Source organism: Myotis yumanensis, unplaced genomic scaffold (assembly GCF_028538775.1).
Source record: "Myotis yumanensis isolate MYYU_CA2020_CCGP unplaced genomic scaffold, mMyoYum1.0.hap1 SCAF_4, whole genome shotgun sequence".
Lineage (NCBI taxonomy): Eukaryota > Metazoa > Chordata > Mammalia > Chiroptera > Vespertilionidae > Myotis > Myotis yumanensis.
In genome coordinates, this window is record NW_027223755.1 from 79,253,009 (window position 1) to 79,265,082 (window position 12,074).

At 51.6% G+C, this 12,074-nt stretch overlaps 1 protein-coding gene across 2 annotated transcripts; it reads left to right on the forward strand.

Moving 5' to 3' along the window:
- The first annotated feature begins 6,707 nt into the window (after positions 1-6,707).
- PVRIG (PVR related immunoglobulin domain containing) lies at positions 6,708-8,311 on the forward strand. Of its 2 annotated transcripts, XM_070411506.1 has the most exons (5): positions 6,708-6,852; positions 6,936-7,283; positions 7,372-7,495; positions 7,592-7,649; positions 7,751-8,311. In XM_070411506.1, the coding sequence occupies exons 1-5, from the start codon at positions 6,792-6,794 to the stop codon at positions 8,063-8,065; spliced, it is 906 nt and encodes a 301-aa protein (XP_070267607.1). In that variant the 5' UTR covers positions 6,708-6,791; the 3' UTR covers positions 8,066-8,311. The 2 variants fall into 2 exon arrangements, with proteins under 2 accessions (XP_070267607.1, XP_070267608.1); XM_070411507.1 differs by lacking the exon at positions 7,372-7,495.
- Positions 8,312-12,074: the final 3,763 nt, after the last annotated feature.

Genomic DNA, 12,074 nt, shown 5'->3' on the forward strand with positions numbered 1-12,074 from the left:
GTTTTTAATCTATTAGTCTGAACTCCTTAAATGGCAGGTGGGTGAGGTTACCAAACTGGAGCTGGCTTTGCTGAGAGCTCCCTACCTCTCTGCCCTTCTCCTTCCTTCTGGAATGAACTGAAGCAGACCTCAAGCAGGGGCTGGGAGGGTGACCACTGCCTAGTCGACTCTCTTTAAATCTCAGACCTTAAGCTCACAGCCCTTCAATATCTCTCTGCCAATACCAGCGTCTTTCTCTAGTTAGGCCTCTAACCCTGTTTCTGTAGCATTGCTAGCTCCCCAGTATCTTTCCTTTTTAAAAATTAATTAAAAAGTAAATTAAAAAAAAAAGAAACTTGAAAGCTCTGTAAATGTGGAGATATGTATACAGCCAGAGAGCCCACTGTAATGGATTGAGCTCCAACCTTTGGATCTGTGTGGTATACCATGCTCCCCAAATCCTTTACCACTATTGATAGGTAGGGTTCTAGGTCCTCTCCCCTTGAATATTGGCTCCATGATTGCTTAATAGAATGTGGTAGATGATGCTGTGCCAATTTCCAAACCCAGACCTTAAAGAAACGGGCAGTTTCCACGCCCTGTTTCTTGAGATAATTACTCTTGGTTACTGTGCTGTGAGAAAGTCCCAAGCAGCCACATGGAAAGGCCATGTGTAAGTGTTAAGTCAGCAGCTCTAGCTGAGGTCCCCAACTACTTTCAGCATCAAGCGCTGGAGGTGTTCACATGTGAATCAAATGATTCCAACACCCAGCTTTTGTCTTCCAGCTGAGGCCCCAGGCATCACAGACCAGAGACAAGCCACCTTTTTGTGTCTTTTCCAAATTCCTGACCCATAGAATCCTTGAGCATGATGAAAGGGTGGTGCTTACACCATTAAGTTTGGGTGGTTTGTTATGTGGCGCTCGTAACTGAAACAGAACCTTAGAGTCTTAAGTATCCAAATATTTGGACATCTTTATCAGTTAAAAATTTTTATATATTATATAAATATTTACTACTTGTTTTACTTACACATTAAAAATATAATGGATGATTTAGTGATGAAGTAAATGTTTCTAAATATTTTATTGGTTAACAGTACAAAATACCTTTATGTGCTAAAAAACATCATAGTGAGAGCAAAGTGAGAAACATTTTTTAAATCATAGCTTAACATTTCTGATTCTAGCTGAAGTTTATTTTGATAGTTTCAATGACCTTCATAACTGAAAAGAGTACATCTCAAAAACTTGGAAATCCAAATGGAATTGGTGCTTCTTTGGCTGCATTTACTGTTTTAATAGGTGAGCCAAGCCCTCGCCAAAGTGCTCAGTGGTTAGAGCACCAGCCCATGCACTGAAGGGTCATGGCTTCAATTCCCATTCAAGAGCACATATCTGGGTTGTAGGTTTAATCCTCGGACATGTCTCTCTCATGGATGTTTCTCTCTCTCTCTTTCCCCACCCCCCACCTCTCTTCCACTCTCTCTAAAAAAAAAAAAAAAAAAAGTAATGGAAAAAATGTCCTTGGGTGAGGATTAAAAACAATAATAATAAATGAGCCAAAATCCACTGAAATTATTTGGAAGACTTGTAACAGGTCAGAAAATGATTTCCAAGTACAAATAACAGCGTTCTTAGAGGGGATACACATTGTTTGGGACCACAGAACCACTACATACTATAGCACATAAATTGCAGTCCATCATAATAGGCTGTGGGTTTGCCTCTCTTACTGTAGAATGCTGATCTTATTAGAGGTGACCCATGACATTTGGATCCCAGTGAGGGTGTCACTTAATAGTAATAAAAGTTAATTTCATTTATCTTAAAAAATTAGAAATGTTCATCATTTTTTCTGCATGATACCAGTGGATACTTTGTATATCACCCGAGATAAACACACCCCACCTTGACGACCACAGTTTGAAGGATTTTGTGCCAGTCAGCTCCTTGCCAGCAGAGGCAGAGCTGTGGGCTTCATGAGCAGCAGTTCCAATTGGTTAGGTCCAGGCCAGGCTGGAACTGGGCTGAGGCCAGCTCAGGCAGGGGGCGTGGAGGACCCTGCACAGGCTGAAGCTGATCTGGGTTGATAAGTGACACCAAGCAGTGCTTTTCAGGAGAGTATCACTGCATTGGCTGTTAGCTTACAACCGAATAAAGGCTTTTTCAACTCATATTGTGACCATGAACTCTGCCAGAAGGTGAGTTGTTGGTATTCTCTCCTAAATTATAAAGTGAAGGGTTATTTTTTTCCAGATTGCTGAGAAAAGCCTTCAGCTAATAGTTACCATCCTTTGAACTCCAAACAACACTGACTCCAGAGGTTACAGGATGAAAGAAGAATGTGTTTGGATGACATAAGAGGATGGGGGAACGTTTATTTTCATACATAGACATCAATTCTTCCTTGTGCTCCATAGTTGCTTCCCTGGGGATAGGGTTGGACATTGCGATCCTGGACAGAATGCACAAAAAGAGTCTTAAGCACAGAACACCCTGTGTGTTGAGTTGGAATAGCTGGAGAAATAGGCACTAAAGAATGGTCAGAACGGAGCAGAGAAATAGAAGAGTGACAAACCCACCAAAAATAAATTCCAGGAAACTAAAGAAGACCTCCAGTGGGCAGATGAGCTAGAATCCTGGGGAAACTTGAAGGAAGATATATTTAATTTGATAAGTAGACAAGAGCCAGCAATTGGACTGAGTGGTATAGTGGAATGCCAAAAAATGAAGCATTTGTGTGGTTGCAATAGCCTCTCACATTACAGGATGGGGAAGCTGCCAAATCTAGGACCTTTGCATAGGTTCCCCACTGATGGGGTGGAAAACTGCTTTTTTTTTTTTTTTTTTTTTTTTACAAAAACCTTATAATCCAGTTAAAATTTTTAAACTATGTGTGGGAAAGGCAGTTCAGCATGGTTGTTAATATTGTGGGTTCTGGAGCCAAAATTTTTGTTGAGTTCTAGCTTCACGGTATATTAGCCTCGTGGCCCTGGGCAAGTTATTTCCTCATAAGATGATTGTAAGTGTGAATCGCTCACAACAAATTTAGCACATAATATACACTCAGATGTTACCTCTTAGTTTTTATATTACTTTGATGCAAGAACATAAGTGACCTTTTCACAACATTTAAAATAATGTAAAAATAAAATGGAGCAGCTATGAGTCTTACTGTACAAACTCAAATGAGGATTGTCTCATATGAAAGGACGGTCACCAATACTCAGGGCTACAGCTAGGCATGAACAAAGTGCTACACCTACTTAATTACATACTCCTCTCAGTTACACTGTGAAGCACAGTATGACTTCCTGTGGGGATATTACTTTCCTGGGAGGTTAAGCTTGCAGAGCTAGGAAATTGTAGCTCCAATTCAAACCCTCCTGAGCCTCATTCTACTGACCACAAGGGCTGTTTTCACTGCAACTGGACTTGGGTTGTGGCTGAAGGGATTTCACCAAGAAGGATTAGAGCAAGAAGTGGCTACCAGACTTGTGTTACTTAAGCTGTGTCTCCAGCCCAAGAGGGATGAGGCCAACAAAGCAGGCCTGCTGACTCAGGGCTTATGTTGCTGGGCTTAATGACCTTTTGCATCACCAGAGCTCAAAACTCAAGAGTGTTCGGGATAGCCAAGAGAGTTCTGAAGAGAACAAGGACCCTAACATATATCACAACATAAAAGCATTCTACACAGGGCCATGTGATAATGAAGCAGGAATAAGAAGAGGAGAAATCTTGGAAAGAGAATCCAGAAGTAGGTCCACTTGAATGAGTTTATGATCAAGATAAGCATTAAGAAACAGTGGGGAAAGAGACTATTCAATAAGTGGTTTGGGGACATCTGCCTTTCTGCCTAAATGTTACACTATTTTACACCACCCCCACCACCCCAAGTTAAACTTCTTTATGGGCTAAAAATAAACCCTCACAGTCAAGAATAAAAAAACTAAAATTATTTTTATAATTTGGCCTTTCTAAGTAGTACATAATATTTAGAAATGATAAAAGATTGACAGTTTTAACTTCGTGAAAATTAAAATGGAGAGGGGAATGGGAATGAACAGGCTGATGAAGAATTTTGATGTTTTCTAGTCTATATTGTTTGAATCTTACACAATGAGAACTTACTGAGGGGACATTGTGGCTTACAGATGGAAGAAAATGGAAAATGTTGCTGAGTAGTTAGTTAACTTTGTACCATGGCTTTTAATCCATCAATCACCAAGTATCAACTCCCCCCTTAGGTTCTTAGACTGTATGGGGTTGAATAAAGGAGCCACCACAAGAGCCTGCCATCTGAAAGATGTTTGTCCAAGAAAGAAATGTTCCTTCACACTTGTGCACTGCTGGTGGGAATGCAGACTGGTGCAGCCACTATGGAAGGCAGTATGGAGGTTCCTCAAAAAATTGGAAATGGAACTCCCATTTGACCCTGTGATCCCACTACTAGGAATATATCCCAAGAAACCAGAAACACCTATCAGAAAGGATATATGTAACCAGATGTTCATAGCAGCACAATTCACCATAGCTAAGATCTGGAAACAGCCTAAGTGCCCATCAGTAGATGAATGGATTAGAAAACTGTGGTACATCTACACGATGGAATACTATGCTGCTGTTAAAAAGAAGGAACTCCTACCATTTGCAACATCATGGATGGAACTGGAGAGCATTATGCTAAGTGAAACAAGCCAGTCAATGAAGGAAAAATACCACATGATCTCACTCATTCATGGATAATAAAGACCATTACAAACTTTTGAACAATAATAGATACAGAGGCAGAGCTGCCTCAAACTGATTGTCAAACTGCAGTGGGAAGGCCAGAGAGAGTTGGGGGGCAGGAGGGAGGGGAGTAAGAGATCAACCGAAGGACTTGTATGCATGCATATAAGCATAACTAATGGACATAAGACACTGGGGGGTAAGGGAGGGTAGGGGTTTGTCAAGGGCGGGGGGGAAAAAAGGACACTTATGTAATACCCTTTGTAATACTTTAAGCGAAAAATTTAAAAAAAAAAAAAAAAGAAAAGAAATGTTCCTTCAGGGACAGCTTCCTGGAGGTGGTAGAATTTGAGTTGGGTTTTGCAAAATGGGGAGGATTTCAGAGGGTGGGAGACAAGAATCTTCCAGGCTAGGGAGGCTGAGGCTGGCAGGCCAGGTTCCTCAGTGCTCTGCACCCACACTGGTTGGGCCATCTTAAAGTGATCAGCTTTGCACAGGTCTCCCACCCGGTCAAGGGAGCAGTAGTGGAGAAGTGGTGAGAGCAGGTCTGAGTCAGGTTAGGAGACTGAGCCTGAGAGAAGGTCAAAGGTTTGAGAGAATGCTAACGGGCCGGGGGCAGTCTGGGGCCCTCCTTAGCTAGGCTCTGAGGTGTGGATGGGGTGACAGAGTTTACCCAAGAGACTGATTTGATTTATGGCTAACATCACAGGATTAAACATGCTGAATCAGGCAGGTGGGCAAACCAGGCCTCAGAAAGATGACAACAGCCCTGAGCAGAGCCGTCTCATTTCTTTCTTTTAAAAATATATGTATTTTATTGATTTTAGAGAGCAAGGGAGAGAGAGAGATAGAAACATCAGGGATGAGAGAGAATCATTGATCGGGTGCCTCCTGCACATCCCATACTGGGAATGGAGCCTGCAACGTGGGCATGTGCCCTGACCAGGAATCGAACCGTGACTTATAGGTTCATAGGTTGATGTTCAACCACTGAGTCACACCAGCTGAGCTCATGTCTTACCACACACTGGACAAGAGAGTCCTCAACAACCCTGTTGGCTGTAGCCCTGAGCTCACCAAAGTACTTTCATCCCAGAGTCAAGCTCAGCACAAAACAAGATGCAAATCATTTTTATCACTTGTCACTGCTTATACAGCAGATTTCTGTAAATGAGCATGAACAGAGAAGCAATCTGGGGGGACACTGTGGAAAAAGATGGCCTGAGTCCGGGAGAGGGCAGCAGGAGAGGGCAGTCAGGTGGTCGAAGCCCTCGGGATTTCCTGATGGGCTGGAGATGTAAGAGGAGTCGCAGATGACTACACTTTTGACTTGAGCAGCTGGAAGTCAGTAATCCTCAGCTGTGGGTGGGGAGGCTGCAAATGGAGCGGAGTTCAGTTTGGGGCACGTTTGTGAAGTTAGGGGGGAGGGAGGTCTGGGCTGGAGATTTAAACATGGGATGGGTGGGTATATAGACAGTGTGGAAATGCACTTCGGTGTCCTCAGTGGATAAGGGATGGGTCGGGTGGGCTGGGCTCTTAGGTAGCCCCGGCTGGCTTCCTGCTTAGAGGGCTTCCTCTTCCCATTTCCCTCCACATTTCCTACCCCTTAGCTGGGGAGGGTCTGGGTCAGAGCCTTCTTCCTAAGGGGAAACTGGCCCCTCCCTTCTGAGGAAATGAGGTTCTTTTCAGGTCCCTTTGCAGTGTTCTCCCCTCCCCGCTGCCACCCCCACCCCACCCCCACCCCACCCTGTGCCCTTCCCCAAGGCCTGGAGAAGGTGGTTACCCACAGACAGGGCTGGGAAAGGAACCTGAGCCGCCTGCCCTGCTCATACTAAAGCACAGAATAGGGATAGAAAAACCTTGTCACTGTCACTTTAATTGTCCCGAGGGAGGGGGCCCACAGCCCTGAGTTCCCCAGCTGAGGTGGACTGAGAGAAGGAAGTGGAGTTGGGTTGCGGAGAGCGCTGAGCCCAGCTGCTCCTGGGCCTGCTCACACATGAAAACTTCCTGCCATGAGAGCGGAAGCACAGGTGCCGTCCCCTACACGACAGCCCCCTGAGCCTGGGCCAGAGGGGAGCCATGGGCAGGCCCCGGGCCCTGGTCCTGCTCCTGGCACTGCTGACACTCTGCATCACTGCTGGTGAGTGGGGGCTGGAGAGAAGCAGAGGCCATGGGGATGCCGTGGAGACCCAGCCCGGGCCTCCCTATGTCTGTATTCCACAGGGACCCCTGAGGTGTGGGTGCGAGTTCAGATGGAGGCCACCAAGTCCCTGTCCTTCACTGTTCGCTGTGGATTCCTGGGATCGGGCACTATCTCTCTGGTGACTGTGAGCTGCGCGGGGGCTGATGGTGCTGGAGGGACCAGGCTGGCTGTATTGCACCCAGAATTCGGCACTCAGCAGTGGCCTCCTGCCCACCAGGCCCACTGGGAAACCAGAACCAGCGTCTCCCTTACCCTGGAAGGGTCTGAGGAGAGAAGCCTTGGTCCCAACACTACCTTCTGCTGCACGTTTACTTCCTTCCCTGAGGGCTCCCAGGAGGCCTGTGGGAGCCTCCTCGTCACAGAGCAAGGTGGGGCTGATGAGGACAGGGCTCAGGGAGGGCAGGGAGGAACTCGGGGCATCGGCCGGGGATCTGGTACGTCTCTCTTTGTGCACAGGGCTCCCTGCCCCTGCTTCAGCCCCTATTCTACGGGCTGACCTGGCCGGGATTTGGGGAATCTCAGGGGTCCTCCTCTTTGGCTGTGTCTACCTCCTCCACCTGCTGCATCGGCAGAGGCACTGGTGAGACCCAGCCCCCTCCGGCCCAGTCTAAACCCTCACATCATTGGGCTAGCGCTAGCCGTACGCTTGTTTCTGACCCTCCTAACTCTCTCCCAGGTCTGTCACGAAGCTTCAGCCACCCCTCAGCAGCCCCCCGACACAGACACAAGCAACGGTGAGGACCAGGGATCACTTTGGAGCAGGGAACGGAGTGGGCTGGAGCTGGGGGCCTGAGGGGAAACCTCACTTGGGCCTTTTTCTCTGCTATCCCTGCAGGCAGCCAGCCAAGCCTCCCTGGCCTCTCTCCACATCCCCTACGCCACCATCTCCACCAACCACCTCTGCCAGGCAGCTATGGACACAGTCCTTCCACCCCGGCCATTGTCCAGGTGGGAGCCGAGCCCCAACCACACTGCACAGCATCTTGCCCCTTGGGCACCTCTGCCAGCCTCTGCTCGCAGCAGTTTCATCTCCGTTGAGAATGGACTCTATGTTCAGGCAGGAGAGAGGCCCCCCGACATCTGTTCCAACCTCATCCCTTTCCCTGACCCTCTGGGGCCCAGAGCCATGGAGGGGCGTTTAGGAATTTAATGAGAGGGGCCCCGAGTTCACTCCACCTTCCTCCCCTCCCAGGCCTCTGGGGGCCCTTCCATTGGTGTTTGCGCCTCTTATTAAGCCTCTAATAAGTCCACACATACCCAGGGTCCGCTTGCTGCGGATGTGGCCAGTGTGTGTATGAGAGGTGACAAAACCCACCCCAGGTTGTTTCCTGCTTTCAAGTCCCCAGCCCTCCCAGCTGATGTCAATAACTACGTCAACAAAAAATGGTTTATTTGACTGGGGTCTTGGCTGGGCCTTTTCTTCTTTGGGAGCTGAAGAGGTTAGAGGCAGTTTCAACCCTTGGGAGGCAGGAGCCAGGTTAGAAACAGAGGGAGGAGGCCTGGGTACAGGAGATCTCTCCCCTCCCCCCACCCCCACACCAGATAGGAGTTTCCTGGGGCTGGGGAAGCCCTGTCAGGCCGGTGGCTCCTGGCCCTGCAGACCTTCGTGAGAGTGTCTGGTGGCCCCAGCCAGGATAGTCCATGTTCAAATCCCACCGTGTCCTGGGACAGCACAAGGGCTTCTGGGGCTTCAGCCTGAGAAAAGACCCTGTGGTCTGACCTGGTGTCCCTGCAACAGGGCTCCCTGAGATGGCCTGGGGATGAAGCCCTGATACCCTCCCCTCCCCCTCCCCTCCCCCTTCCCTCCAGAGTTGATACTCAGAGGCAAGGGCTCATCTCATACCTGCCCACAGTAGCTTCCTCTTGCTCCTCTCCTGCTACTAGGGCACCAGGACTACTCGCCACTGGCCCCTGGCAGACAGGCCCCTTCGACACAGGGACTGAACACACCCTCCCCACCCACTAGCCTTCCCATCCAGGAGGTGGCTCTCCTTCCGTCAACAGGCCCAGCAGCCTGGCCTCATCACGTTTGCCACATGAGACAACGTGGTGCGAGAGCTCTGGAAGCCAAGAGGCTCCACGGGAATGTGGCAGATTCCTGGGAGGTGGGGGGACAATGCAGTCCTGGAGCCAGGCTCAGCCTACACCCCCAACCGGGGTGAACACTAGTTCCGAGGGCGGCGGGGACACCTGCCACTCGGCCTCTTCCTTGGTCTTGCATGTGAGAATCCCAGGTAGTGCGCGCTGGCAAGCTAGGAGCCACCCCCTCTGCCCCTGTCTGGCTCAGGGAGGGGGCCTGCCCAGAGGCGGGTCCAACCACAAAATTTTCCAGCAACCAGCGTAGTCTTCCAGACATGCTCAGAAGTGGCCCTCCCAGAAGCCAGGCCCGTCTAGCCACCAGCTCCACGCTGCACTAGGAGGAGAATGGACCAGACAGAGTGAGGGGGTGGCAGGGGTCATTGGGCCTGCCTCCCTCAGCAAGCGGTCCTCCTCCTCCTCCTCCTCCTCCTCCTCCTCTGAGAAGCCCTCGGCACTGGTCTAGCCGGCTTAGTGGTCCCTGCAGGGCTGGGATTTGAGGGACAAAGGTGGGGTTGCTGCAGAGGTCCCCGAGGAGGTGAGAGAGATGTCGGTGAGGGAGGGAGTAGCTCAGGGCCCAGCAGTCTTGGGGTCATGTTGGGAGCAGGGACGGAGGTTTGGGGGGCAGTGAGGCTTGCAGGAAGGGAATGTTCATGGAACAAGGGGAGCTCTGAGGGACCCCAGTCCCCAGCCCAGCTCCCAGCCAGACCACTTGCCTAAAATGGAGTTGGGGGAGAGGTCCTCAGCCTGAGCCTGTCTTCCACAAACGCGCTCGGGAGGCCACAACCAGCCTGCTCCCAGTGGCACGTAGAACCCAAACCCTGGGGACCCAGGAAGGCTTCACAGCTGGCTCGCTCCCCACTGTCCACCCAAGTGCAGACCCAGCGGCGCTGAAGGGACCAGCTGGGAGAACCACGCGGTCCTACATCAGCCCGGGGGATCAGCTGTGCAGGCTCCCTTCTCAGACCCAGTCTGGGAGAACATGCGCACGTTTGTCCAACAAATGTGGAAACTGAGGCCCAGAGAGAGAGAGGACCTGCTCAAGGGGACAGGCCTGGATCGGCCCCAGCGCCTCCACAGCCAGGCATCCCGGAGGTGCTCTCAGCCACAACCCAAGGCTGGCTCTTCGAACTGACCTGGGTTTGAACCCCAGGGCCTGGGGGCTTAGCTAACCTCCCCGAGGCTCACTGTGCTCCCCTGGCACATATAAGGGTGATACGGCCTGAAGAGAGTGGAGACTGTACACCAGGGCCAAGTACCAAGCAACCTGGCCCGGAGTATCTGGTTCAGGACTTACACAGCCCCAAGGGGCAGGTATTTTCAATAAATCCAGCAGACACGGGGCCTGGACAGCTGAGGAGGAGGGATGGGGCGGGGGTTGGGGCGGGGGGCGGGGTTGGTGCAGAGCGACTGATAGGGACCCTTGGAGTCCGGGCTGCGGGATGTGAGCCGGCCCGCTGGCACCGCTGCGGGGGCCCACCCGCGCGGCTGCCCTCGAGGGCACCTGGGGGGCCTTCTGGGGGGTCATTCTGCGGAGACACGCGCTCTGCCCAAGAGAACAGCATCCTGGGAGGCGTCTGGGGGTTGGCAGAGCTGTGACCCACTGGCCACCGCGACCCCCACCCCTCCGCAGCCGGTCTCGCAGCCCCGCCCTTGCCCAGCAGCGGGTGACAGTCTCCGCCCAGGTCCGCTGCTCCTCCAACCCCGGCGCCCTCAGGGCGGTCCAGCCGCCTGGCCCTGAGCCGCCCGCCCCTCAGCGGTCTCCGAGCCCTTTTTTCGTGGTCCAACCCCAGCCGCTCTCGGGCTCCTCCCCCCACCCCCCCCCACCCCCACCCCCCACCCCCACCCCCACTCCCGCCACAGCCCTCCCCCAGGTCCCCGGCACCGGTCCCGGGAGCTTACCCCCTGCCCTTCGCCTCGGCTCCCTTTAGTGCCCCCTCTCCGACCCCGTTCACCCACCCACTGCTCCGTGTGGTCCCTGCGGTCCCTGCTGCTCTGAGCTCTGAGCCCTCAGCTGCCATCGCCGGTCCGGAACCCCAGGCGGCGCCCAGCAGCCGCCTCCCGGCCCACAGGCCCCTCTGGAGACCTGCCGGGGAGCCCCAGGCCCAGAAGAGGAGCTGGGACCTGGATGCCAAGACCACCCGCCCGGGGTGCGACCTCAGGCCCCCGTGTGCAGGGTGCGCTGCAGAGCGCTGGGCACGTGGTGACCTCAGCCCCTGCCCCTCAGGGCGCCCATCCAGCTCAGCTGAGGTGGCCAGGAGATGGCGACAGTGAATGGCATGGGTCTGGGGCCTGGAGAGAAGAAATCAGAGAAAGGGGTGTCTGAGGACTCAGCCAGCAAAATGCAGGGAGAAGACTTCCCGGCTGGGAGGAGGTCGGGGCTGAAAGGGACAGAGTTGAGCTCAGAGTCACCTGGTTTGGACCTCTCCCAGACCCCAGAGAGAACCCACAGGCGGTGGCCCCAATGCCAGTTCTTACGGAAGAAGACACACAAATACACAAGATTCTAGATCTGTGGGTCCAGGCTGGTCAGGGAGACCCTCCAATTTCCAATCTGATGATGCAGCTGTGCCATCTGGAATTCCCATAGCTGGCCCTTCAACAGCGTCACTTCAGCATCTGTGAAATGGGTCTGCTAGCTCACCTGGAAACTGGGCTGTTTGGTAAATAAACAGCCAAACATTACAACTGTTAAAAGATCAGGGTGCTATGAAAAGGAATAAGGGGACCTCTCCGTGTAGACATTTAAAATAAAACCTGAAGGTAAGTGGGAGCTGTCTAGGCAAAGATTGTGGGGAGACCATTCCAGGCGGGGAAAGACGAGCAAAGGCCCTGAAGCTGAAAAGAGCTCAGCATCGCCAGGACCCAAAGCAGCTCAATGTGTTTGATTGACACAAGGTGAGTGGGAGCAGCAGGCAAAGCCTGCGGAAGGGATCATGATTTTACTGTAAGAGCATTATAAAAACCTGGGTGGGTTTTAAGCAGAGCAGTGAAATGATCAGATTTACATTATTATTATTATTATTAATTACTTTTTTTTAAAGACCAATCTGGGTAGAAAATGCCTGTGTGGGAGGCAGGGC

Excerpts from the sequence above, each read along its gene's own strand:
- PVRIG (XM_070411506.1), top strand. The coding sequence starts at position 6,792 with ATGGGCAGGCCCCGGGCCCTGGTCCTGCTCCTGGCACTGCTGACACTC. Across the intron at positions 7,284-7,371 it reads CCTCCTCGTCACAGAGCAAG|GGCTCCCTGCCCCTGCTTCA; the intron begins GTGGGGCTGATG and ends CTTTGTGCACAG. Across the intron at positions 7,650-7,750 it reads CGACACAGACACAAGCAACG|GCAGCCAGCCAAGCCTCCCT; the intron begins GTGAGGACCAGG and ends CTATCCCTGCAG.